Source organism: Lactuca sativa, chromosome 5 (genome assembly GCF_002870075.4).
Source record: "Lactuca sativa cultivar Salinas chromosome 5, Lsat_Salinas_v11, whole genome shotgun sequence".
Taxonomy (NCBI): domain Eukaryota; kingdom Viridiplantae; phylum Streptophyta; class Magnoliopsida; order Asterales; family Asteraceae; genus Lactuca; species Lactuca sativa.
The window spans coordinates 258,702,036-258,727,664 of record NC_056627.2 but is presented as its reverse complement, the minus strand read 5'-3'; the positions used below and the strand labels follow the sequence as shown (position 1 = coordinate 258,727,664).

General features: G+C 34.6%; 3 protein-coding genes across 3 annotated transcripts; 2 read left to right on the top strand and 1 right to left on the bottom strand.

Moving 5' to 3' along the window:
- Window positions 1-1,685: 1,685 nt before the first annotated feature.
- LOC111880226 (triacylglycerol lipase 1) lies at window positions 1,686-4,821 on the top strand. The gene is made up of 9 exons (XM_042902293.2): window positions 1,686-2,026; window positions 2,556-2,666; window positions 2,770-2,910; window positions 3,005-3,115; window positions 3,200-3,343; window positions 3,420-3,460; window positions 3,565-3,641; window positions 4,185-4,280; window positions 4,387-4,821. Exons 1-9 carry the CDS (start codon window positions 1,856-1,858, stop codon window positions 4,701-4,703), a joined length of 1,209 nt encoding a protein of 402 aa, XP_042758227.1. The 5' UTR covers window positions 1,686-1,855; the 3' UTR covers window positions 4,704-4,821.
- Window positions 4,822-14,636: 9,815 nt separating this feature from the next.
- LOC111880227 (inositol-tetrakisphosphate 1-kinase 3-like) lies at window positions 14,637-15,484 on the top strand. Its single transcript, XM_023876636.3, has 4 exons — window positions 14,637-14,838; window positions 14,911-14,966; window positions 15,081-15,165; window positions 15,298-15,484. The coding sequence occupies exons 1-4, from the start codon at window positions 14,637-14,639 to the stop codon at window positions 15,399-15,401; spliced, it is 447 nt and encodes a 148-aa protein (XP_023732404.3). The 3' UTR covers window positions 15,402-15,484.
- Window positions 15,424-16,350, bottom strand: LOC111880228 (uncharacterized). Its single transcript, XM_023876637.1, has 3 exons — window positions 16,276-16,350; window positions 15,616-16,224; window positions 15,424-15,444 (listed from the first exon to the last, which is right to left on the bottom strand). Exons 1-3 carry the CDS (start codon window positions 16,348-16,350, stop codon window positions 15,424-15,426), a joined length of 705 nt encoding a protein of 234 aa, XP_023732405.1.
- Window positions 16,351-25,629: the final 9,279 nt, after the last annotated feature.

Genomic DNA, 25,629 nt, shown 5'->3' with positions numbered 1-25,629 from the left:
ATATATATATATATATATATATATATATATATATATATATATATATATATATTTCCATTTTCTTATTTCATTATAAGTTAGATTTCCCAACTTCCATGAAAGGTCATAATCATTAACTAATATTGATATTTCAAATGCATAATCATTAACTAATGATTTTCAAATAATTAATAACTTATAATGTTAGATTGATTGATTTGATTCATATTAATATGTAACATGTTTTGAAGATATAAACGGTGTTATTTATGTATAGATTATTGAAAAAAAGTAATGATGTTGTATAACGTAAATATAAAACCAAATAAACTAAAAAAACAAACATACTAAACGATTGAAATGCAATTGTTATATGTCGAATTAAAATTTAAGCATTGTAAGAAATATACATGAACACATAAAAATAAATTATCAATAAAAATTAAGAATAAAATATGTTTTATTATTAAAAAGTAAAATATGTTATAAGAAATAAAATTTTATAATTTTTTATATATTTCTAAAACTTATTTATATACGACATTAAAAATTTTATTTGTAAATCTACTATTATTATTTAGAGAAATTAAATATCCTTCTACCATTTGTTCCTACTTTTCCTCCTACCATATCAAATGTTGACATGTGTCACATTTAATTAGATATTTAATAAAATTAATAATCATTTAATCCACTTGTCAACATTTGATATGGTAGGAGGAAAAGTAGGAACAAATGGTAGGAGAATATTTAATTTCTCTATTATTTAAAATTAACGATTTTAATTAATTTTTATTTTAAATTAAAACAACATACAATAAAACATGTTTAAAACCAGATTATTTAGGTTATTTGAAAAACAAATCAACTTCTGATAAAGATTGTTAGTGACCCTATCATATTGATTATTTAGATATCTATTAGTTATATTAAGTTATTATTTGATAAAATAAACAAAATGATGATATTATATTTAAAAAAGATAAACTACAACGCCTTTGTTAGTCGAAATTGAAAATTTATAATCTTTAAAACCAATTCTAATTGATCGACTAAAATTACATTTTGAAGGAAGTTCTTTACGGTTTTATGCAATTAATACTTGTATCGGTGTTTTTTTTGGAATTAATTCTTTCCATAAGATGATATCAAAAATTGTGCTATCACAAAGATGAAATTACAAAACTTTTTAAGGTTATAGAAATTAAAAAATCGGATTTAATGCCTCTGATTAATACTGTAATGGAAAATTTTTAATTTAGCAAACATATATGAAAATTTTAATTAATAAGATAGTAATACATAAAAACTTCCTGCTTAATTTTAGAGGAAAAATATGGAAATAATATAATCTTCGAATTATGGCCAATAATTCAAATGTATTTTCTACCTAATTTTAAGATATACTATTTCGTTACTATATATAACTGAAAACCGTAAATAAGAGATATTAATATTATATATCAAATTAAATAAAAGAAGATAAAAATGAAAAATACTAACAAAATGACATGCAACAGCTTTATGTTTATAATGATCGCATGTACATTTTTATGTTTTATTTATCAGAGAAGATAGCTCATTAAGTTTTATTAAATGAGCAATGTTTCACAAATTCCTTTTTATTTAATGGGCAGGGAATTTGTAGTAAAGAAAAAAAAATAGGCATTCTCATAAATAAAAGTTTTGAAAATTCAAAATGTTTGGGTGTAAGATAATTACGGGCATTCCAGGTGAAGTCCGTCTATTCAAATTTCAATGCGAATAATGAAAAGACCGCTTGAAGAGTTCATAATGCTAGTTGTTGTTGTTGGTAAATCCAACAACCATATAATCTGCTGCAGCTTGTCAACCTCTGATTCATTCATCGATTGATATGGCATCATCCATCCTACAAGCGTTGATGTGGGTCGTCGCATTATCGCTGTGCATCTCTTCCACCGAGTGTTTAACTGGAGACTCGATCATCGATCATAGTCAGTCTGTAGACGGCGGCTTGTGTTTTAATCTCATCGGACCTTCTGGTTATACTTGTTTAGAACACACGGTGACTTATCATTCTCACTCTCAACCTTTCCGTTTTTATACAAGTTTCCATCGATTACTGAATAGTGTATTTATTACTCCAAAATTTTGTCCTTATTACAGAACTGGAAAAACCTAAATTAGTTTGATTGTATAATGGCAGCACCTTTTCCTGATTGTTATTGCAGAATGTTGAACTCCTGACCTGTTATCCCAAGAGCAAATCTTATTGAGAAAGGATGTTATCGTCATTTGAGACTTTGTCTGTAATAGCAATTCCTTTTCCTGATTGTTATGTATTTTGTTCATTTTCTCCATTAGAGAAGCTTGGATTGAGAATGTCTAATTTAGGGTATGCAAGTCAGGAATATAGTCCATACTGTGAATTAAAACCGAGTTGTTTTGAATTAAATTAGGTATTATATGATAGTTACTTGTTTTTTTTCCTCAACTTAATGTGATTAGTTCCCTATCTACTCAGAATATCTTTAGATCAACTTCTGTGTTAATTAAATAACAGCCTAACTTTCCTTATGTGTGTATAACTTCAGGCTCAAACAAAGGATGGTTTCTTGTTAGGGCTTCAACGCGTGTCATCAGGCATTCTTAATTTGGGAGCACAAACCGGGCCTCCAGTTTTGCTCCTACATGGACTCTTTATGGTGACTGACTTTACCACAAATTCTTAATTTACAACTTTTATAATTATGGACTCAGAACATTAAATAATAACTTTATTTCAAAATAAACTAAATTTTTAATCAGGCTGGTGATATTTGGTTTATGGATTCCCCAAATGAATCATTGGGTTTTATCCTTGCGGACCATGGTTTTGATGTTTGGGTTGGAAATATCCGTGGAACAAAATGGAGCCATGCCCATGAATCTTTATCAGATGGAGACAAGGTAACACATAGATTATGTTACATTTTTATAAACCTTTAGTCATTAATTTTAAATGCTATATGCTAATTGCTTTTTTGTTTTGGCCTTGATTTAGGAGTTTTGGGATTGGAGTTGGGAAGAGATGGCTCTTTATGATCTTGAGACAATGCTGAGTTATATAAATTCCAAAACTGGCTCCAAAGTTTTTGTTGTGGGACATTCACAGGTTTTAATTAATAATTACACTTCAACTTTATTCTGTCATATAAAACTACATTGCTAATAGTCTCTATGTATTCCATTTTCTCAGGGAACAATAATGTCATTGGCTGCTTTTACTCAACCAGATATTGTTAGAATGGTTGAGGCTGCTGCTCTTCTCTCTCCTATATCATATTTGGATCACATCACATCTAAACTCGTTCTTAATCTTGTTCATGTGTATTTTGATGAGGTCTCTCTTTTATTATTTAAATTTATTTGAATTCTTTTTTCTCTTTCAAATTTCGTACATAAAATTTTCTTCACAGGCACTTGGGTTACTTGGAATGCATCAACTGAACTTGAAGAGGTTAATTATTTTTCCATTTTCCATTTTCTTTTTTCTTAATATTCGAGTGTCTAAATCAATAAAAAGATGATATATATCTATCTATCTACACTGTTTGCTTTCAGTGACATTCTCACAAACATGATAGAGTCTGTTTGTGATGGGCATTTAGATTGCAGTGAATTATTATCACCTCTTACAGGTTATTCTTGTATTAATTTATTTTCTAATTTACTAAATTGGCCAACTTGTTTAGCTATGTTGCTGAGTTTTTAGTAAATTACAAAAATGGTCCCTGTGCTTTCTGATTTTTACCATCTTTAGTCCAAACTTGAAACCTTTTCGTAGTTTTGGTCCCTGGGACTCTGATATTTGTTCTTATCTCAAGGCTGCATGGACCAAAATCGATATGAAATGTTATTGTAAGGATGAAAATTGAAAAAAGATTTCAGTTATGGATAATCGTCAAATTGAGAAAGCACAGGTACCATTTTGTAAGATAAGAAAATATAAGAGTAAGTTACAAAAATGGTCTCTTTGTTTTCATGTTTTGACCATGTTTATTCTAAACTCTAACACTGGCATATTTTTCAATTTTGGTCCTTATGTTAAGGTTTTCTATGTATTTGGTACTTATTTCAAGGATTCATATGGATTTTGGTCCACGGTTCCTACTTCTAGGGACTAAAATTGTTATGAAACCTTAAAACAAGGACCAAACTTTCATTTACTCTGCATCTTGCAGGAGAAAACTGCTGTTTCAACAACAGCCGTGTGGATGTATATCTTGAATACGAACCTCATCCTACATCTGTAAAGAACTTGAAACATCTTTTCCAAAGTTTGTTTCTGTTTCCTAATTCTTTATTATTTTACAATTACATCCAACATTTTACACTTTCGTGTAACATTTCATTTTTATAGTATCAAATTTCCTTGATTTCCAGTGATACGCAAAGGCACATTTGCAAGGTACGACTATGGAAGTATAAAGAATCTGCTACAGTATGGAAAATTGAAACCACCAACATTTGATCTTAGCAAAATCCCAGAATCATTGCCTATTTGGATGGCTCATGGGGGAAACGATGCTTTGGGGGATGTGATTGATGTGCAACATACATTAAAAGAATTGAAATCAAAACCAAATGTTTTGTTTTTGGAGGATTATGGCCATATAGACTTCTTGTTAAGCACGAGAGGATATGAAGATCTTTATGACAATATGATCAACTTCTTTAAGTCATGTGAAATGTCCAGCTAAACTTTCTACTTTTGGAACACAAATCTTTAGCCAATACATGTATAGATGTTCCAACAGTTTGTTTTAGGAGTTGTAACTTACGCGACAAACTTATATAGATGTGATAGAGGAGAATAAAGGGGTATAAATTATAATATAAAGTAAATCAATTTAAAGTAAAATACCTAAAACTTGAACAAACAAAGTAACGTCAGTTATGAATCAACTTCAGCTTTTTTAATTCATTAATTATATGCTTAAAAGGACATAGATTGTCTGCAATTTCAACGAAGTTTAAATTCTTATTTTAATTCTTTAATGCACGCTCCATTTTGTAGTTTTGTAAGAGATGGTGACTTTTTTTTTTCTTTCCTTTTACATGAGAACAACCACCTCCCATTCATTTACCACATGCCCAAGTTTTTTCCACAAATAACCTAGTTGCAATTTAATTGGATTTTGTTAAAAGATTTCAGGATATTTGCATTAGCTTTGACATTGACATTACTTGTTTTGCAACAACATTGAAACATTAATGCGTGAAAATGACGTGTGAGGGAATTGAAGAGTTATACCTTTTTTTTATTTATTAATTATTTATTATTTATTATTTTTCTTTTTTTTAAATATAAACTACTATAATGAAGGAAATAATACAACTTTGGTAACTATTTTTCCCGGTACTACCTTTTGGGTATAAACTCTAAGAAAACTTGTTTTTTAAGAATGACAATATGACTTATAAAGGTAATGATATTTTCGTTTTGTTTATTTCTGAGTAACTTCATTTTTTTTACAAATTTAGGTAACGAATTTTTTGAAAATGTTCATATATAACCATTATGACCGATTGTAGCAAGTTACAATCAATCATAATGGCCATATGTAAACACTTCCAACAAGTTCATTACCTAAATGTGTATATAAAAAAAAAAACGAAGTTACCTAGATGTGAACAAAACAAAAAGGTAATTACCTAATAAGTTAATTTCATTTTTTATTAAGGTTGTTGATCATAATGTTTGCAATGTTAATATATTCAGTTAGATTTCATTGAAACAATACTTGTGACCATCTATGAGCATTTAAATTAGTCATGACATGTTGGAGAGCCGTTTTTGTATATATATATATATATATATATATATATATATATATATATATATATATATATATAACAAACTTGCTGAAAGTGTTTACATATAATAATTATGGCTGCTATAATTTACTACAGCTGATCATAATGGTTATATGTGAACATTTTCAACAAGTTGGTTACATAGATGTATACAAAAAAAATCAAAATTACCCAGATGTGAAAAAACCGAATAGGTAATTATCATGATAAATCAATTTCTCTTTATAAATATGTTAATTATTAGTGTAATTCACATGTATGTGTTGATAACGTCAATAGGGAATTGCACTTTAATGGATTTGACATCACTTTTTAATTTATATATATGCATTCATCATTTTATATTAGATTTTATTTTTCCTATTGAATTTTTTCATCCGCCAATGTTGATTAATCGAATACTAACTATTCCATTAAAGAAATATTACTCGTTTTTTGTTCTCAATCTTGGTTGAGTGTTTACATTAAATAGTGGAGCATTTACTTAGAAAAGTTGCAAGCAAAACATAGTGACATATTCTATTTGACATCACTTTTTAATATATATATATATATATATATATATATATATATATATATATATATATATATATATATATATATATATATATATATATATATATATATATAGGGTTAGGTTCATTTGAGACCACCTATATTTTGTGAGACCGTGAGACGCATTTTTTTATTTTATTTTATTTTTTTTAGTTAATTCAAGTTCCGAAAATAATATTTAAAAAAAGAATTTTTTGATTTTTCCATTTATTTTGCATTTTAAAATTATTTTTAGAATATGTACAGTGTAATATTCTATTTAGAATATTTCACGTATTTTTCAAAAAAATGGAATTTTTTATATATTTTTTTTATTTTTTAGTTAATTCAAGTTCCGAAAATAATATTTAAAAAAAGATTTTTTAGATTTTTCCATTTATTCTGCATTTTAAAATTATTTTTTAGAATATGTCAGTGTAATATTCTATTTAGAATATTACACTTATTTTTCAAAAAAAAAAAACGGAATTTATTATTATTATTATTATTATTTTAGTTAATTCAAGTTCCGAAAATAATATTTAAAAAAAGAATTTTTGGATTTTTCCATTTATTTTGCATTTTAAAATTATTTTTAGATTTGGTCTCATGGTCTCACAAAATTAGAATGGTCTCAAATGAACTTGAACCTATATATATATATATATATATATATATATATATATATGCATTCATCATTTTATATTAGATTTTATTTTTCCTATTGAATTTTTTCATCCGCCAATGTTGATCAATCGAATACTAACTATTCCATTAAAGAAATATTACTCGTTTTTTGTTCTCAATCTTGGTTGAGTGTTTACATTAAATAGTGGAGCATTTACTTAGAAAAGTTGCAAGCAAAACATAGTCACATATTCTATTTGTGAATCAGAGTACATACCAGCAAGTGAAGCATCAAAGGAAACAACTTGGTTGAAGAACTTCATCAGAGATCTTGGAGTAGTTCCAACCATTTAGGAACCAATGGAACTTTTCTACGATAATGAATGTGCGGTTGTTTTGATTAAAGAACTAAGAGATCATGGCAAGTCAAGACATATCGACAGAAAGTACCATTATATCAGACATAGAGTACAAGAATGTCACCTCATTGTGAAGAGGGTATCATCAGAAGACAATCTTGCAAATCCTTTGACAAAGGCTCTATGTAGGGTTAAACACAATCAACATGCTAGAAACTAGGGGTGGGAATTCCGTAACCAAAAAAATCCAAAAACCAAATCGAAGCAAAATCAATTTCAGACCGAACCATATTCAAATTTGGTTTTCAGTTTGGTTTGAGACCAAACCAAATTGTGAATTTGGTTTTTGGTTCGATTTTCAATCTCATGAATTTTAAATCAAACTGAACCGAAAAAACTGAATTTACTAAATAATTTAATTAAAAATATATTTTATATTTTATATTAAATAAAAATATTAATTATAAAGTAAAAATCATTTTAACTCACTTACTTTTTGGATCATTTTGTATGAAACTTTAGATATTTCTCGTTGCAACTTTAGGTTTCTATGTTAAACCTATTTTGATTTATGTTTGAATTTTTTTTAAGTTTATATTAGGTTTCCTCGGTTTTCAAACCGAACCAAACCGAATTAGAATTTGGTTTGGTCTAGAGAATTTGAATTCGATTTGGTTCGGTTTTCGAATTAGACAACAAAAATTTTCAAACTGAGGAAACTGATTCGAGGAAACCGAAAAACCAAAAAACCGAACCGATTCCCACCCCTACTAGAAGCATTGGATTGAAATATGATATTATTTTTAGTAGTTAGAGGATTAGTTTGAAACTAGTAACAAAATAAATGTAATTGACTTTTGGCGATTAAATAATAGAAATTGTTTATGAGTTTGTTTATTGCTTTTGGTAATTATTTATTCTTGTGTTTCGCTTTGCATGTCATACTTCCTGAATAATTTAATTATTCAAATTTCATCGTCACTTATACTTTGGGAAGTAGTGAATTAAGACCGTCATGAATTGAATTGTAAATTGTCTAAAGAGGTTAGACATAGCAATTGTATTGCTACAACATTCATGAGTACTTAGAAATGAAGATTTAAGTATTGGATAAACTCACACTCAGAGAATTACTTCATAAATAGATTATATCACGAGTAATTATGAGATGATAATATCTTATATTCTTGAAACAGACATATATAAGTTGTAATTTACAAGTCAGTTGTACATTGGTATTGTGAAAATGCATCAGTAGCATGATGTTATAGAACGCAGTATCATGTATGGTTTGGTGAGTAAATGATACAAGCATATAAGTCAAAGTTTATTCGTCTCTTTTTCCCTAATAGGAAAAACGATATCTTTGGGCCCCTCAGTGATTTGGTGTTGACTTATAGTGTAGGCCCAACCAAGACTCAATTGATGCGTTCAATTTGAAGTCTTATGTCGTCAACACAAATCAGGAAATTAGGAAACAAAATTTTGGACAATGATATTGATTCTAATCCATGTCTCATGTCTGTATGATATCTAGTAGAACGGAAGAATATTGAATCGCTTAACTTAGGACCAATGTTTGTTTAGTTTAGAGTCAGGCAGTTGCTATGGAAGCACTATTTGCTTTTTAATTTAGAACTTGTACCAGTAATTTAGTTTTACACTTATCCAAGGGAGAGATTGTTGTATTAGGTATCTAAGCCAATAACTAAATTACTATAATCTTGAATTATTAGCAAAAATCATTTTGGGTTGCATTCAAACCTAATAATTGAAAAAGATGAGTTTTAGAGAGAGGGAGAGAGATTGATATATTAATTTGTTATGTGATCAATAAATTAATTAAAAATCAAAATGAATTTATTAATATGTTATGAAAATAATATATTAATTAGAAATTGTATTATTTAATTGATAATTAATCAGAAATTAACTAGAATTAATTATGAGATTAATTAAAAGGGCGAGAATGTTTGGTTATTTATTGAAAGTTGAAGTAGGAATGCTCTAGAATCCCATGATATGGGATGGATGAAAATTGGCTACGAATAGCTTAGAATTTTCGTCCATAGGGTTAGGATAAGAAGATAAGACATTTTTATTTTTATATTAATTAATCTAGGCCTTAACCCAAAAAATCCTAGCTTTGGCCCCAAGTTTCATTCAGTTATATAAACACCTCCCTAACTTCATTTTTGTCCACTCCTTCACCAGAAGCCAAGGCTAAAATTTTGAGCCCCCTCTCCTCTCTCTTTAAGCCTCCTCTTTATTATATCTATAGTAGTTTAAATGCATGCGAAAAATAAAACAATTTAAACGAGTACATATACAAAGAAAACATTATAACGAACACATATAACATTTCCTTTTACGTTCTTTTGATATATATATATATATATATATATATATATATATATATATATATATATATATATATATATATATTAATCATTTTTATGTAAAATGACATACACTTTTATATAATTATTTTTCTATATTTCCATTGATACGTAGGTCCATTTTATGTATAATACATGTTTTTATATATAAACAATAATCATTTTATGTAGCAATGTGACATAAAATGATATATATATATATATATATATATATATATATATATATATATATATATATATATATATATATATATATATATATATATATATATATATTAAATGTGATAATAATTAATAATGAATGAAAAAATGATCATGATTATTAACGAATAATGTAAATGAACGTAAATAATATTGTAAACGTAAACAAGTTTGTAAATGACGTAAATAAATGTGTAAATGTAAACGAGAACGCAAATAAATGTGAGAAACGTAAGTAAACGTAATTTAAAGTGAAAATAAACGCAAGACGTAATGTAAACATAAAGTAGCGTGTATTCTTCCCTGAAAGCTTTAAAAGATGAAAATGGGCCGTGAACACTCACTTTACTCGCGTGATTTTTGTTTGTTCCGGTTTTCGGGATTTAATGTGAATCTTTTTTCTCGTTTCCTAACCGGTGGATTTTTTGAATGAAAATATCACACAAGACTTGATCAATAATATAGGAGGAACTTAAAAAAATAGATTCTTAGACTCGAAGACAATTAGAGGTGTTCTTCGGAGGGTATCCACGTTACCGGTTACGGTGGTTCGTTTTTGATGATTTTGGACCAATTTTTAGGTTGTTTTGTGACAAAAGGAGGAAAATAAGAGTATCTTACCTAGGACTATTGTGACAAGTTAGATGATCAAAAGGGTTGAACACAAGTAGTTTTGAAGAGTAAAAGATGGCATTTTTGAGGTATCTTTCCAATTGAATACAACCTCCTTTTTTAAAGAAACTGAGAAAACATTCTATTCCATTGATTGATTATTGATTCATTGACGTACAAGAATAGAAGAGATCCTTATAAACAGGATCAGATAAACTAGCTAGAAAATAGGCTAAAGATAAACATAGGAATAAACTAAACAATACGTGATTATCTTAATGGAATAATCTAGATGTGTAAAATAGTTCCATTATTCCCCCTCAAGATGGAGCATGAAGATTACGAATGCCCAACTTGTCCGATAGAAATTTGAGAGGATCTGATCCAAGTGGTTTGGTCAATAAATCAGCTAACTGGTCTTGAGTCTTGATTTTGACAGGTGTAATCTCCTTAGACTCAACCCGTTCCTTAACAAAGTAACAGTCCATTTCCACGTGCTTTGTACGTTCGTGGAAAACAAGGTTGTGGGCAATGTGACGAGCAGATTCATTATCACACAAAAGGGGAGTGGGTTTGTCCAAAACAATGTCAAAATCAGCCAACAGCCAACGAATCCAGAGTATTTCACTAACCGTGACAGCCATTGCACGATATTCTGCTTTAGCAGAGGAGTGTGAAACAACAGATTGTTTCTTGGATTTCCAAGAGATTGGAGCACCCCCTAAGATCAACAAATATCTTGTCTGTGATCTTCGTGAGAAGGGGCATCCCAACCAATCAGAGTCACTGTAGGCAGTGAGCTTAACGTCTCCTTCCTTTGGTAAGAGTATGCCTTGCCCCAAGGTGTTTTTCAGATATCGAAATACTCGCATGGTTGCATCCTAATGGTTTTGGCGAGGATCAGAAACAAACTGACTAAGCACGTTCACTACGTAAGTTATGTCGGGCCTAGTGGCTTGGAGATAGAGAAGCCTACCCATAAGGTGTCGATAGGTGCTTGCATCTACCTTGTCAGCATCATCTCCTTTATCAAGCTTCAAATTTTGTTCCATAGGAAACAGACTAGACCGACAGCCAAGCATGCCAGAATCTTCGAGCACATCAATGGTGTATTTGTGTTGACTGAGTACCAGCCCTTCATTTGTGCGAGCCACTTCAATTCCCAAGAAGTATTTCAAAGTTCCAAGGTCTTTAATACTAAAATTCTTGTCAAGGCATGACTTTGTATCTTCTATCTTCTTTTTATCATTCCCCACAATGATAGCATCGTCAACATAGATGTGTGCTGTTACAAAGATATCTCCGTCTTTGTGAATAAAAAGCGAGTGATCAGCATGAAACTGTCGAAAAGCAAGATCTTGAAGGGTAGCAGTGAATTTGTGATACCAGTTTCGCGAGGCTTGTTTTAGGCCGTATAAGGACTTCTTTAGCTTACATATACGTGTCACATTATCTTTTCTGAAGCCTTGTGGTATTTTCATATAAATGTCTTCATCAAAATCGCCATGCAAAAATGCATTGTTGACGTCTAATTAAGATATGATCCAGTCACGCTTGACAGCTATGGTAAGCAAAACACAAACACTGATGGGTTTAGCAACTGGGGAAAACGTGTCATGAAAGTCGACTCCTACCATTTGTGTGTAACCTTTTTCGATAAGGCGTGCTTTGTATCGTTCCACCTCTCTATTCGGCTTATACTTCACCTTGTACACCCACTTAGAGTCTATAGCTCTCTTGTCTTTTGGCAGACTCGTAAGTTCCCAAGTGTTGTTTTGATCAAGGGCTTTAATTTCCTTCTGCATTGATTCTTTCCGTCGTTTGTCTCAAACTGCTTGATGAAAAAATTTAGGCTCGTCGTGGGTGATGATGGCAACTAAAAAGGATTTGTGTGATTGAGAAATTTTTTTATAAGACATAATTGGTAAGAGGATGTACTGTAGAGGCGACTTGATCAATGACGGGTTGCAGATGATTTATCGAAGGGGGGAGCTGCCCTTCATAGTCTTTGTAACGGGTGGGTTGTGACTTGTTTCTGGTTTCTCTTTGCTGATCTGTGCTACTGGTTTGCTGATCGGTGCTGCTGGTTTAACTGGCGGCGTGATGGTTCGTTGGTACATAATTATCACCAACTTCGTCAAGGACATCACTTACAACACTCGTTGTATGTTGGTTGTGGTCAGAATGGCTTGTAGGGCTGTTTTCATCGATAAAACCGTCATGCATGGCAGTCTTGGGTGATGAGTTTTGATCAGGGGGTGTGATGATCTTATCAGCAAAGCGAAAAAGATCTTCACTGTCGGTTAGTGGTTGCATGTTTCCATGCATATGTTTCATGGGAAACTCGTTTTCAAGGAATCTCACGTCCCTTGATATCACTAACTTCTTGGTTTCCATGTCATAAATTTTATAACCTTTTATCCCTTGAGGGTACCCAAGGAATATTCCTGGTTTGCTCGTGGTTCAAATTTATCTTCTCCAGTGTCGGTGTTGCGATAGTATGCCAAGCATCCAAAGACACGTATATGATCATAATCTGGTGACTCATTGAAAAGAATCTCATAGGGAGTGTGACCACGAAGTACCTTGGAGGGGAGTCGATTTATGACATAGGTGGCAGTCAATATGCACTCACCCTAAAAAGTTTTTGGCAGGTTTGCTTGAAATAAAAGGGCACACGCTGTTTCAAGCAAGTGTCGATGCTTGCGTTCTACCACCCCATTTTGCTGTGGGGTGTATGGACAAGTGGTTTCTAAAACAATGCCTTTCTTGGCATAGAAGTCGAACATATTTTTAGAGATAAATTCTCCCCCATTGTCACATCGTATCCGTTTTATGTCTTTCCCAAATTGTGTTTTGACCATTTTGTGAAAATTTATGAGATGTAAACCAACTTCATGTTTGTGTTTGATAAGAAAAGTCCACACTGATCGGCTATAGTCATCAAATATTGTTAAAAAGTAGAGAGCCTTTGATAGGGACGAGATTCTATATTTTCCCCAAACATCACAATGTATAAGCTCAAAACAAGAAACCGTCTTTATTTCACTAATGGGAAATGGCAAACTAGTGTGCTTAGCTTTAAAACAAGCATCACACATTTTAGTTTGGTTATTCCTAGAAACATTTCTAACAAAGTTTAAATTCAAAATCTTCTTGGGTGATGGATGACCAAGTCTTTTGTGCCAAACCTCGAAAGTTGTCACGAGAGCCTTCTTCTCCATTACCCCCCATTTGATACAATCCTCCAATGCAGTTACCTGCACCAATCAAGTCCCACGTCACTAATTTATGCACAACAAAGAAGCCAGGAAAGAAAGTTACAGTACAATTAAGGTTCCTTGCAAGTTTGTTAACAGATAACAAGTTGTAATTGAAATTAGGAACATGTAAGACGCCATCAATTTTGAGGCCTCCTGGTTGGGTGTGTTCACCCTCACCTATGACGGGCACCTTATCGCGATTAGGGATAATGACAGGTGTTTCTTTGGTGTTTGTGACTCTGTTATCAAGAAAGTCAGTTTGATGGGTGATGTGTTCGGTTGCACCCGAGTCAACCACCCATCCATCATACGTGTTAGTTCTACCTGTCAGATTAGCTTTAGGAGCCTCATCTTCTCGGAAGTGTGCAACAAAAAGACGATATTGTTCATCCGTTAACCCTGGTATGGGGCTGGGTCCAACTTCTACACAAGCTGCTTTTGCCTTTGGTTTGTCTTTCTTTCCCGGCCACCAATCAGGGTAACCTATATTCTTGAAGCACCCATCGCTTTTGTGTCCTTCTTTTCCATAAAAAGTGCATTTTTTTTCCTTGTCGCTGCTCTATTTCATGATTCGTTGTGCTCCTTTGTTAGTCATTTGTATGCTTTGAACCCCTTGTGTAGTGCGTGTTACCTTCCTATTCATCACGTTCACCTGGAAGGCTATTGTTTCGCCAACTGATTTTCTGGATCCACCTGTGATTGCGCCCCATAAGAAGCTAGAGCCTCCCCTTGTTCTCCAAGAGTTCATTAACCATGGTAAGTAATTGAAATCTAACATGATTTGTTTGATTGTACGTACAATTGTATGATGGGGTATGGATATGGTGGTGGTAGGTGGTGTGGTGTTCAAAGTGTACATAGTTGGGGATGCGGTTAAGGTTGTGAGGAGATTCTCTTTACCTGATGTCAGCAAGCGTGACCTGTCAAGGAGAAGCGTTGGCGGCGTGTTCCGCTTTCCAAGGGTCTCATGTGCTGCCCAATCAGCAGACGATTCAGTTGCTGATTTGGACCCTTGTATTGCCGGTATGCTTTTCGTCTTCCTTCCTTAATCAATGTTTTTTGGGTAGAGAAACCTAATTTCTTTTCTTGTTGCAGAGCTTCCTCCACGAGCCTTGCTTGAACGCCTGGCCAGAGAACTTCGTCGTCGACTGGTATAAATTAAATTATCTCTTTTCAATGCTTATTTTTTAAATAATACTCCTAAAAAATATCATAATTCAATTCAAAAAGTCACCAATCTACATGATGTCATGATGCCTCTGCAGGGTCTTCATCTGTTCAACCTCGATATGATTCGTGAACATGGGACTAGAGACCGCTTTTATGTGATTGACATAAACTATTTTCCTGGTAATTCTCTCTCTCTCTCTCTCTCTCTCTCTCTCTCTTTCTCTCTCTCTCTCTCTCTCTCTCTCTCTCTCTTTTTAAATCGTCTTCATATTGACTTCAAATTATAAACATGATGATATGTGTTATTTGCAGGGTATGGTAAAATGCCAGAATACGAGCATATATTTACAGACTTCTTACTCAACCTGGCTAAAAGCAAGTACAAGAAACGGTCTTCTACTACTAGTTTACCTTAGAAGAATTTAATCACCCCTCCCATCACTCCAATAAAACCACCACCTGTTCAAAAACAACAACAACACCATGAACAAGAAAAAGATGCTGGAAAATGTTATGTTATTGCCAGTCACCCATCCCATCCACCTGTGGTGGCCAAGCCAAGCTCAAGGAAAATGGCCCCACCATCAGTCAACAGCTTCTTTTATTCTTCCCGTTTATTATGTAATGTACCAAATCCAAATGCATCATTTGTTGTTCATCTTTAGCAACCAGGTGATACGTGCTCCCCAAGGAAGGTGGTGGATTCATGGTAAGGATTTGGGTTCGGATGATGGAGAACTCCTCATCGAGCCCCATAAGAAACTCATAAATTCTTTCTTTCTCCTTCACTTCATTCAATCTTCTTCCTAGAGAGTAATTACACCCATCACAGGTACATCTTGATGTTGGGAGAACGAGTTGCAGTTCATCACATAGGGTTTTCAATTTCGTATAGTAGGATGAAACCGAAGTCCCGTCCTGCCTTGTAGTGTTCAACGACTGTTTTAGCTCGTAAGCCTGTGGAGCACCTTCCTTCTCAAACCTCTCTTCCAAGTCTTTCCAAATCTCGGCTGATGTATTAGCGTACCTCACACTAGTCTGGATGTCTCTCTCCATGGCTGTTGTCAGCCAGCCCTTGACCATGGCATTTGCACACATCCATGCCATATGCATAGGGGATGCAGAATCTGGTTTGTTGATTGACCCATCGACAAACCCTTTTTTATTCTTGGCAAACAGAAAGTTGATCATCTCCTGCCTCCATTTGTTGAAGTTGTTATCATTCAACACGTCATTAACCTACATCTGTTTGGGGTAATCTGACGATTGAATGTAGTATGGGGAATTGACATTGATGGAGTTAGCATCGATGGGTTCTTCATTCTTCTTGCTTGCCCCCGGATCATTGTCTTTCTCTTCTGTCATGGTGGCTTCCAATCTAGGTTTTCTTCAACGGATTTGCGCTCTGATACCATAAAGAAACTGAGAAAACATTCTATTCCATTGATTGATTATTGATTCATTGACGTACAAGCATAGAAGAGATCCTTATAAACAGGATCGGATAAACTAGCTAGAAAATAGGCTAAAGATAAACATAGGAATAAACTAAACAATACGTGATTATCTTAATGGAATAATCTAGATGTGTATAATAGTTCCATTAGTTTTAGCCTTCAAAAATCAGTAGCAAACATGAGGGTTTTAAGGAGTAAAGAAGAGTGTTTCTTGGGCTTGTTCTCACTCGGAAAACAGCTCCTTATGGGTGTGTTTTAACTTCAAAAATCACAGTAAAAGAGATTGTTTCTTGGGTCTTTACTCACTCAAAAATCAGCCACCTTTTTGGAGTTGTATGATCTTAAAAAACAACAATAAACAAAGGAAAAGGAAGTGATGTTAGGGGATGTTTTGGCATTCAATTTCAGAACCAACACAAAGCTTTTCAGGTGGGGTTTTGGGGTTGTTAAACTCGAGAAAAATAGAAGGTATAAGGCTGAAGAAGAGGCTGCCAACGAAGGGAGGCATCATCCTCTCTTATTCTCGATTATGGTCTTGTGAGTCTTGTAGGTGAGTTTGAGTGAAAGATAGAGTGTATGTAACGTCCCAAAATTCAAGACTAAAAATTTCTTTTAATAAAATATTACTTAAAGTAAAATCGTCGATTCAAAGCATAATCAAAGTAATTGTTTTCAAAACACATGTTCATTATCAGAGTACTGCATCCCAGGCTGTCTAAAATATGGTGTGTGCCATGTGATCACCTTGAGCTCTTTCCTCCGCTACCAGAAGTACCTGAAACCAAAACTGAAAACCGTAAGCACGAAGCTTAGTGAGTTCCCCACCCTACCACATACCATGCATAACCATAGACTGCACATACTGGGCCACGCCCGCTATCCTGGGCCTCGCCCCTACCTCGGGCCTCGCCCGCTACAACGGCCCCGCCGTTCCAGGCCCCGCCTGGCTTCGAGCCCCGCTCGGATACAGATCTGTTTCACCTAGGCCTCGCCTGTCACAGGGCCTCTCCCACTAACATAGAATAGCACATAAACATATCACATAAGCTAAACACATACTAACGGATCTTGTCCTAAGGCCTCGCCTATCTCTGGGCCCCGCCCCTGACCTACTACTGATGAGTCACGGAACCCCGTCCATGCTCCTACTGGTAGTGAGATACGGGCCCAGCCCACACTCACTCCTCTTCTAACTTGGGCCTCACCCCTGCTCTGCTGCTACTGAGATGTGGAACACTATCCACACTCTACTATTGGTGAGATACGGGACCTCGCCCACACTCACCTCCCTACCAGGCACATACAAGTATCACATAGACAACAAGTATAAACTATCACATAAACCATTCCTTGGGCACCCGCCCTCTATCATTGGACCTCGTCCCGAATATCATACTAGCATACTGTGCCTAGGGTTAACCCCCGGGTCTTCTACTCATAACTACATGGGACGACATTGTGGTCGTAGACCCATTCATACAAAGGGAAACTCACATGTACTGGCTGAACTGGCTGATGATCCCACTAGCTGTTGCCCGACCACTCACTGAACTCCTGCTCTACTAGCTTCCCGAGCTATCAATATCAATGCAACACTTAGTATAACTGACCCTCGATAGTTAACGAAGACAATTCTGGTCTAAGTCAAAGTCCTGGTCAAAGTCAACATTTCCAGGTCAACCCTACTCGCCGAGTCCTCTTACTGACTCGCTGAGGTCACATACTCAGGGTCCTTCCATTCGTGACATGACTCGCCGAGTCCAACGATTTCCGAGTCCTGACCTGCCCAACTCGCTGAGTCTCCACCCGACTCACTGATTCGAGTCTCAACTCGAAGGGTTTGGGGCTTCGCGACCTGACTCGCCGAGTCCAAGAACAGACTCGCCGAGTGCCAGACAATCTTCATCCAACTCGCCGAGTTGTTCCTCCTACTCGCCGAGTTCATGCCCATCATCAACCGACTCGACGAGCTGTTCATCCCACTCGTCGAGTTGTTCCTTCTTATCTTCATGCTACTCGCCGAGTCCACTCGATGGACTCGCCGAGTTCATTCAGATCTACATACATGCAGATGACTTTTAAGTCATGCATGGACTCCAAACTATAGATCTACCCTTCCCAAGCATATTCCCCACGTAAAGTTGCAAACTTTACGTGTAGAGATGGAGATCTAGGCAAAAAGCACCATAAACTAGGGTTTAAGGCCAAGGGGCTTCAAAATTGACTCAAGGGCTGATACTTTATGCTTCTCCAGTCCATAACACACTTGGATCTGAAGTAGCAACTCCAGATCCGGCTTCTAACTCAAAATAATATCATTATAGCTAAAGAGCCCCAACAACCACACATAGATCTTGGTGCAAAAACGGTCCAGGAACTAGTTTATTACCTCTAAATGCTCAGAATGAACTCACAATTCCAGATCTAAAGTCCCTTCTTGCTCCTCCAAGCTCCTTCTTCCTTTTCCAAGCTTTAATGCACCTTTCAAGGCAACAAATGGGTCAAATAGGGGATATGGTGGCTAGGGTTTGGTATCCAGGGCTAAAGAGGCAGTAAGGAACCCTAGGAAGAAGATTAAGATGTTTATATAGGCTCCAAGTCCCGAATTTAGGGTTTTCCACGCACAGACCAGACTCGCCGAGTTACCTTGGCCGACTCGCCAAGTTGGTCACTTACTCCTCGACCCGGATCCCGCTCGGACTCGCCGAGTTCCTCCTTGGACTCGCCGAGTCGCCCCTAAAAATTAGGGTTTTCTTTCCTTTCTTGGCCTTCCAGATTTTGGGTGTTACAGTGTATTTAGTGAGTGTTGGAAAGAAAATAGGGGTAGAGGAATAGAAAGAGTGTTTGTGAGTTATAGAAAGGAAATAGGAGGTCAAGGACTTATTAATACCCTTGAAGATATCAAATGATTCATTTAAGATTTAATGGTACTATTAGTTACTTTGTGCATGTGTAGAAAAGGTATAAGAAACTAGATTGAAGGAGTGTGAGAGAGGGAGTCAACGAGTTGTAGAGTTTAAGATTAGAATTTAGTTTTTGTTATTTAGTTGCATGTGCTTCTTGATCATTCATATCTTGCATTTGTATCATGCATGTGCATTTAATGATGCATAAACTTGTGACAATATAGGAAAGATACGAGTGGTAACAAAGAAAATGGCTTTTGAGTTCTCAAAGTGAATATTGGGTTGATTTTTTTGTGTACTTAACCTTTTATTCCTTTCATATTATCATTTGTATAAGTCTCTATTGTTTGAATACTCCTCATATATATATATATATATATATATATATATATATATATATATATATATATATATATATATATACATACACACACACTAAGGAACAAAAGTTTAAGGAATAGTTACCTTTGGTTGTTTACATTTTTGCCCCAACTTTTCTTTTAGGTTGATATTTCTGGTCCCTTTTTTTATTGTTTCATTTTGGTTGGGTGTTTGACTGCATATTCTATAACATTCACCATTTGACTTGGGGTTTGTCATTACTTACCTTCACCTTTTCTTGCCACATGGCTTCGTATTTACTCCTTTCATTGCTTGCAATGACTATGTGAAGCTCATCGTTTCAAGAACATACTTCATACTACCAATAATGTTTGTGGTTGCACCGTCGAATTCTCCGATGAATGAACCGAAAAAAAGTGCTGAAGTGGAAGGAATATGGTGGGGTCGAACCCTACACCAGAATCGCCTCAGTCGGCCGTCCTATTTAGGTTTCGATTTGACCACCTTCAGCTAATCACCATTGCCTTCAAGACCGGAAGAACGTTACCACCTTCTAAGGATTTCGAATTTGGTTGTTGTTGTCGAATAAAGCTTCAACTTTTTTGTTCCACAAATGAAGGTAACTATCTAAAAAATTTTAATTCGAAAATTTTTGTGAACTACATTCGGGGGTGTTTGTGGTTCAACCGTTGATCACCTCAATCAACCATCATATTTAGGTTTCGATTTGACCACTATCAGATAATCACCACCACCTTCAACACCGGACGAGCACCACCACCTTCTAACGATTTCGAATTTGGTTGTTGTTGCCAAATCAAGCTTCATCTTTTTTTGTTCCATATCTATATTTTTTTTATATCGACCTCACCATTGTTGCGTCTTCTCCATCTATTGCGCCTATAGGTGAGTTGTAATGCCCGTAAATTTAGGCTGCAAATAATAAGTATTAATAATTAAAATTAAAATCATTGAATAGGATCATCTATAGTCATGTCCACTACAAACTATATAATATAAGTTTCGTATTAAGAAAAATAGGAAAAACAGTAAATTACATGAATGATCCCTATGGTTTGGGGTAATTTGCACGTTTGGTCCCTAACTGATTTTTTTAACTCAAAAGGTCCCTACTTTTTGTTTTTGTTGAGCGCTTGGTCCCTGTTTTACCTAAAAATATTGTTTTGCCCTTGATTTTTTAATTTATTTAAATAAAGTGGGTAAGGTAAGGTAAGATAAGGTGAGGTGGAAGTGGGGCTGAGGTTGTTTATTTAAATAAATTAAAAAATCAAGGGCAAAATAGTCTTTTTATGTAAGATAGGGACCAAACGTGCAACAAAAACAAACAATAGGGACCTTATGAGTTAAAAAAATAAGTTAGGGACCAAACATGCAAATTACCCCAAACCATAGGGACCATTCATGTAAGTTACTCTAGGAAAAATAAACTGAAACGTTCGTAAATCGTAAAATGAGTGTGCCAAAACATATATATATATATATATATATATATATATATATATATATATATATATATATATATATATATATATATATATATAAAGTACAGATCGTCTCGATCCCAAAAATATAAATTCCGTAAAAATCCGAATCCGTATGAATTAGATATGATTTGTATAAGATATAAAAGTCAGCTGTGCACAAAGAATGGGTGATGTAAAAGCTATGATGAGAATGGTTGACTTTTAGCTAAAGTCACTAAAAGGAAAATCGTAGTACTCTCTAAGATATGAATTTTGAGAAAAAGAATGCCAAAAACGGAGTCCGTACAAGAGAGCTATGATTTTAGAAAAATCATTTAATAATATAAAAATTAGGGACGAAAATAAAGTCAGAATTAGCCAATTGAGTCTAAAGAAAAGTTGTAGATCCCATCGCGAGCTTTCCGGGGATATAAAGAAAATCAAACACGGAGACCGTATGGAGAAGTTATGGAATTTACAAAATCTTTGTTATGCGTCGCACGCGGTCTGTGATGTGCGCTTCTAGAAGGTGAAAACATGGAACATAGAGAGGCCAAAGCATGACACATATCGACTGGGGAGACGTCGCCATATGTGCACGATGCGTACTCCATTTTCACGAGGCGAGAGTCCGATTTTGCCCTACAAATAGCTGCTCGCCTCTCATTCATCCCCCCCCCCCTCTTTCCTCTCTCGAGTTATATCGAATTTGCCCAATTTTTCTCTTAGTTTTAGTCTTCCATGAAGCCTTGTGATCCATGAAGTAATAGTAGCTAGCGAGTAGAAGCTCGGCCAGTGCAATTTCCTAACTTTTGTCAGGAATAACCTCTGTAAGTTAAGCTACACTCAAGACTTTTTAGTATAACTTATATTTATAGTCATAGCCGTTATTATACACCAATAAATAAGTTTTATCAATAATTCCAGTTATAATACTGATTGATCTACTTACAGGAGAGGTGTCTAGAATGCTTATATTGGCTTGGTTGTTCGATTTTAGAAAGGCTATATGTCGAAATGGTCCTGCCTCCAAATTAAGAATAAACTATCAGTATTTAGTGGCATGATTGATAGGTCAAGACTATATGCAGTCACGTAGAATAATAGACTAAGACTTAGTGATAATGATACTAGGATACGTCAAAGGAAAAGTCAGTTGCTAAAAAGCGAAGCGTTGTCTAAGTTCCAAGTCATCACATTAACAAGCGAGTGCATAGTCCCTTTCATGAACATGAGTTTAATACAAGTATTAATAAAAGTATTAAATATATGTTAAAGAGTTTATATGTGATCTATATGCTTATTACCTAGAATAAGTGTTGAGTACATATTTGATAATATATGATATGCGAACCAAATAAGGTTCTATATATGTTGAAATATATATATATACTAAGTTAATTAAAATGGATATTGGTTAGTATCTCCTTAAGAATATGTGTGAGATATACACGGATGGTAGAACTCTGACATTCGTCCCTGGTCTGAGAGTATGGATTACGTATAATCATCAACCACTGATCAGAGAGTATAGATTAGGCACAATCATTTTTCCCCGGTCCGAGAGTATGGATTAGATATAGTCATCCGCCACTGATTCGAGAGTACGGATTAGGAATAATCATGTGTCCTTGGTCCGAGAGCATGGATTTGGCACCGTCATTTTTCACTGATCCAAGAGTATGTATTAGACATAGACATTTATTCATGATCCAATAGGGTAGATTAGATATAGTTATATATTCTTGATCTGGAGTATGGATTAGGTAAAGTCATTCATTTCTGGATCTAAGAGTATGAATTGTGTGAGGATCGGTGGGATGGGGTAGATCGCTTATATGAGAGATATTTGTATATTTCAAGTTATGATACACACACACACACACACACACACACACATATATATATATATATATATATATATATATATATATATATAATAACATTGTGGGATTGAAGTCCCTATATACTCACTAGGTTTCTCAACCTGACCCACTCAGCTTCTTTCTATTATAGGTAACGGTACAAAGTTACATGCATGATGAGAGGTTTAAGGAGATGTAGACCGTTAGTATATTGAGACATTGTAAATCTATGTTTATGCTTATATGTATATCAGTTATGACATCCCGAGTTTTAAAATATAAACAAAAGACATTTCTTCGAAAATACTTTGATAATATCATCATCATGTTTTTGTTACAAAATTCTGCATAATTAATCTTTTTTTAAAAGAATACTTTGATTAATAAGCATAAACAAATCGGTCTTTTATGGCTGTAAAAATGGGGATGTCACATGAGTCTCTCTCTCTCTCTCTCCCTCTATCTCTCTCTCTCTCTCTCTCTCTCTCTCTTGCAATTGGTGGTATGTAGAATCGATTTAGTTGTCAAGAATCGATTGCGTATTTACCATCGATTAAGTTGTTGTCTTTCATGAACTGGTTTCCTGTCGATTGATTCTAGAAAATCGATGGTTCATTACAATCAAATTCTTGGTAAGTAACAAAATCTATTGTAATAGATATTGGTTGTTAAAAATCGAATTTATGCTGAAAATTGATGTTTGCTATGTAGAAAAGAAAAGCGTTGCTTTCTTGAGCATTTAAAAGCTAAGTATGTGGGAACAGGGCATGTAGACATGAACAGATTGTGAGTGCCTTTTTATTTTTTGAGATTATTTTACAAAATAACATTTAGAGGTTGAAAATATTATTTGATATTAATTTTGTTGAAATCTGTTTGTTGGTACAAAGTTTAATGGTGTGCTCTTTGTTGAATGTTTCAAGTGTATAAAGTTTTTCTTAACATGGTTACACAATATATACAAATTTTCAGTTAATTTATGGTTACCGATGGTTATATTCATTTAAAATGTACCTTGAGAAACTTTAGTCTCCAGGATATGACCTTTTGGATTCATCAAGGTGCAGTTAATGAAGATGATGACAATGATGTGGATCTTTTTGGTGAGGAAACTGAAGAGGAAAAGAAAGTTGCTGAAGATCATATAGCAAAAGAAGAAGCATCTAGAAAGAAGAAAGAATGTGAGTTTGAAACTTATCCTCTCATCTTGATATGTAATTTTACCATTTAATTATTTGCTGACATTTTTTTGATAGGTTTTATAGGTTACAAAAATCATGTGGTGGAAAAAACTTAACTCTTAAGTTCACATGCTACCTAATTGGATCTGTATTTTGACTATTGAATGTTATAATCTATGAATGTTCAAAGAACCCTATAAAAACCCTAGTATTTTTGAAATACATAAATATGTTTGGGTTTACATACCTTTTGATTATTCTTGTAAATAACCAACAAAAATCCTTCTTCAGATGCTCTTGGAAGCAAGCACCAAAAATCTTGTGCCTCTATTGGTTCACACCCAAACCCTAGAAGCAAGTGGCCTCTTTGGGATCACTAAGAGAAGGAATGTCAGAATTAGGCTTTGATTTTGGGACATTGCTAGATGACCCAATGTAACATCCGGATTTTTAAGGTTATGATTGTGTATGTTAAACTTGAGTTTGAAGGAGAGACTCAATGAGTTGAGGGTCCAACTCGCCGAGTCGAGTCGTGTTTCTCCCATGGTTTAATGAGTGGACTCGACGAGTCAGGGGAGGGACTCTCCGAGTAGGTGCTGGGCAGAGAAACCCTAATTTCCGGGGTTTGAGACCTATTTAAAGGCACTTAAGGCCTCCTATTGCGGCTACCTTTCATAAGAGAGAACCCTAAACGAGTCCTAAGTGCTTTGGGCAAGAGAGAGAGCCATTTTGAGCTTCTTGATGGATGGTTTGCAAGGAAGAAGGATGTTTCAAGCTAAAAGGGGCAGAGGAGGTTGTAGATCCGCGATTTACAACCTAGGAGCATCAGTTGGAGGTATCAATTCGGACCCCCTTTCTTCCCTATTTGAGTAGATCTTTCTTTTGTTGATTAGGGCTTGTATTACCTTCTTGGTGGGGTTTTGAATGCATCAAACCCCTCTTATGAGCTGGTAACATAGATCTGGACCTTGGAGGGCCTAGAGAGGCTGAAAGTGAGAAGCCATGGTGAAGCAACCATTAGGCTTTGAAGCTAGGAACCATTAATGGAGTTTTTATGGTTTATAATGAAAAATACACCATGCATGGACATCAAGATCGGACCTTTACGTGACTTTGGGGTAGTAGGAGGTTAGATCTATGAGTTAGGGCTGCAGATCTGACCTCAGGTGGCTGATTGAGTAATCAAATGGAGCCAACTCGCCGAGTCCCTAGGATGACTCGGCGAGTTGTAGCGGGTGTGACCCAGTAGCCTTGGCCAGTGTTAACTCATCAAGTTGGGAATCAACTCAGTGAGCTGAGTGAACCCTAGGAAGATCATGGAGAATTCGAGGGGACTCGGCGAGTCATAGGTGTGCACTCGGTGAGTAAGATCAACATGGAATATTGACCCAAGTTGACTTCTGTTGACT

Coding starts and splice junctions, on each gene's coding strand:
- LOC111880228 (XM_023876637.1), bottom strand. CDS start 16,350: ATGACAGAAGAGAAAGACAATGATCCGGGGGCAAGCAAGAAGAATGAA. Junction 16,225..16,275: donor TCGATGCTAACTCCATCAAT/GTCAATTCCCCA, acceptor AAACAGATGTAG/GTTAATGACGTGTTGAATGA. Junction 15,445..15,615: donor AAATGATGCATTTGGATTTG/GTACATTACATA, acceptor GTTTTTGAACAG/GTGGTGGTTTTATTGGAGTG.
- LOC111880227 (XM_023876636.3), top strand. CDS start 14,637: ATGGTGGTGGTAGGTGGTGTGGTGTTCAAAGTGTACATAGTTGGGGAT. Junction 14,967..15,080: donor GAGAACTTCGTCGTCGACTG/GTATAAATTAAA, acceptor ATGCCTCTGCAG/GGTCTTCATCTGTTCAACCT. Junction 15,166..15,297: donor TGACATAAACTATTTTCCTG/GTAATTCTCTCT, acceptor TGTTATTTGCAG/GGTATGGTAAAATGCCAGAA.
- LOC111880226 (XM_042902293.2), top strand. CDS start 1,856: ATGGCATCATCCATCCTACAAGCGTTGATGTGGGTCGTCGCATTATCG. Junction 3,461..3,564: donor CATCAACTGAACTTGAAGAG/GTTAATTATTTT, acceptor GTTTGCTTTCAG/TGACATTCTCACAAACATGA. Junction 3,642..4,184: donor ATTATTATCACCTCTTACAG/GTTATTCTTGTA, acceptor TGCATCTTGCAG/GAGAAAACTGCTGTTTCAAC.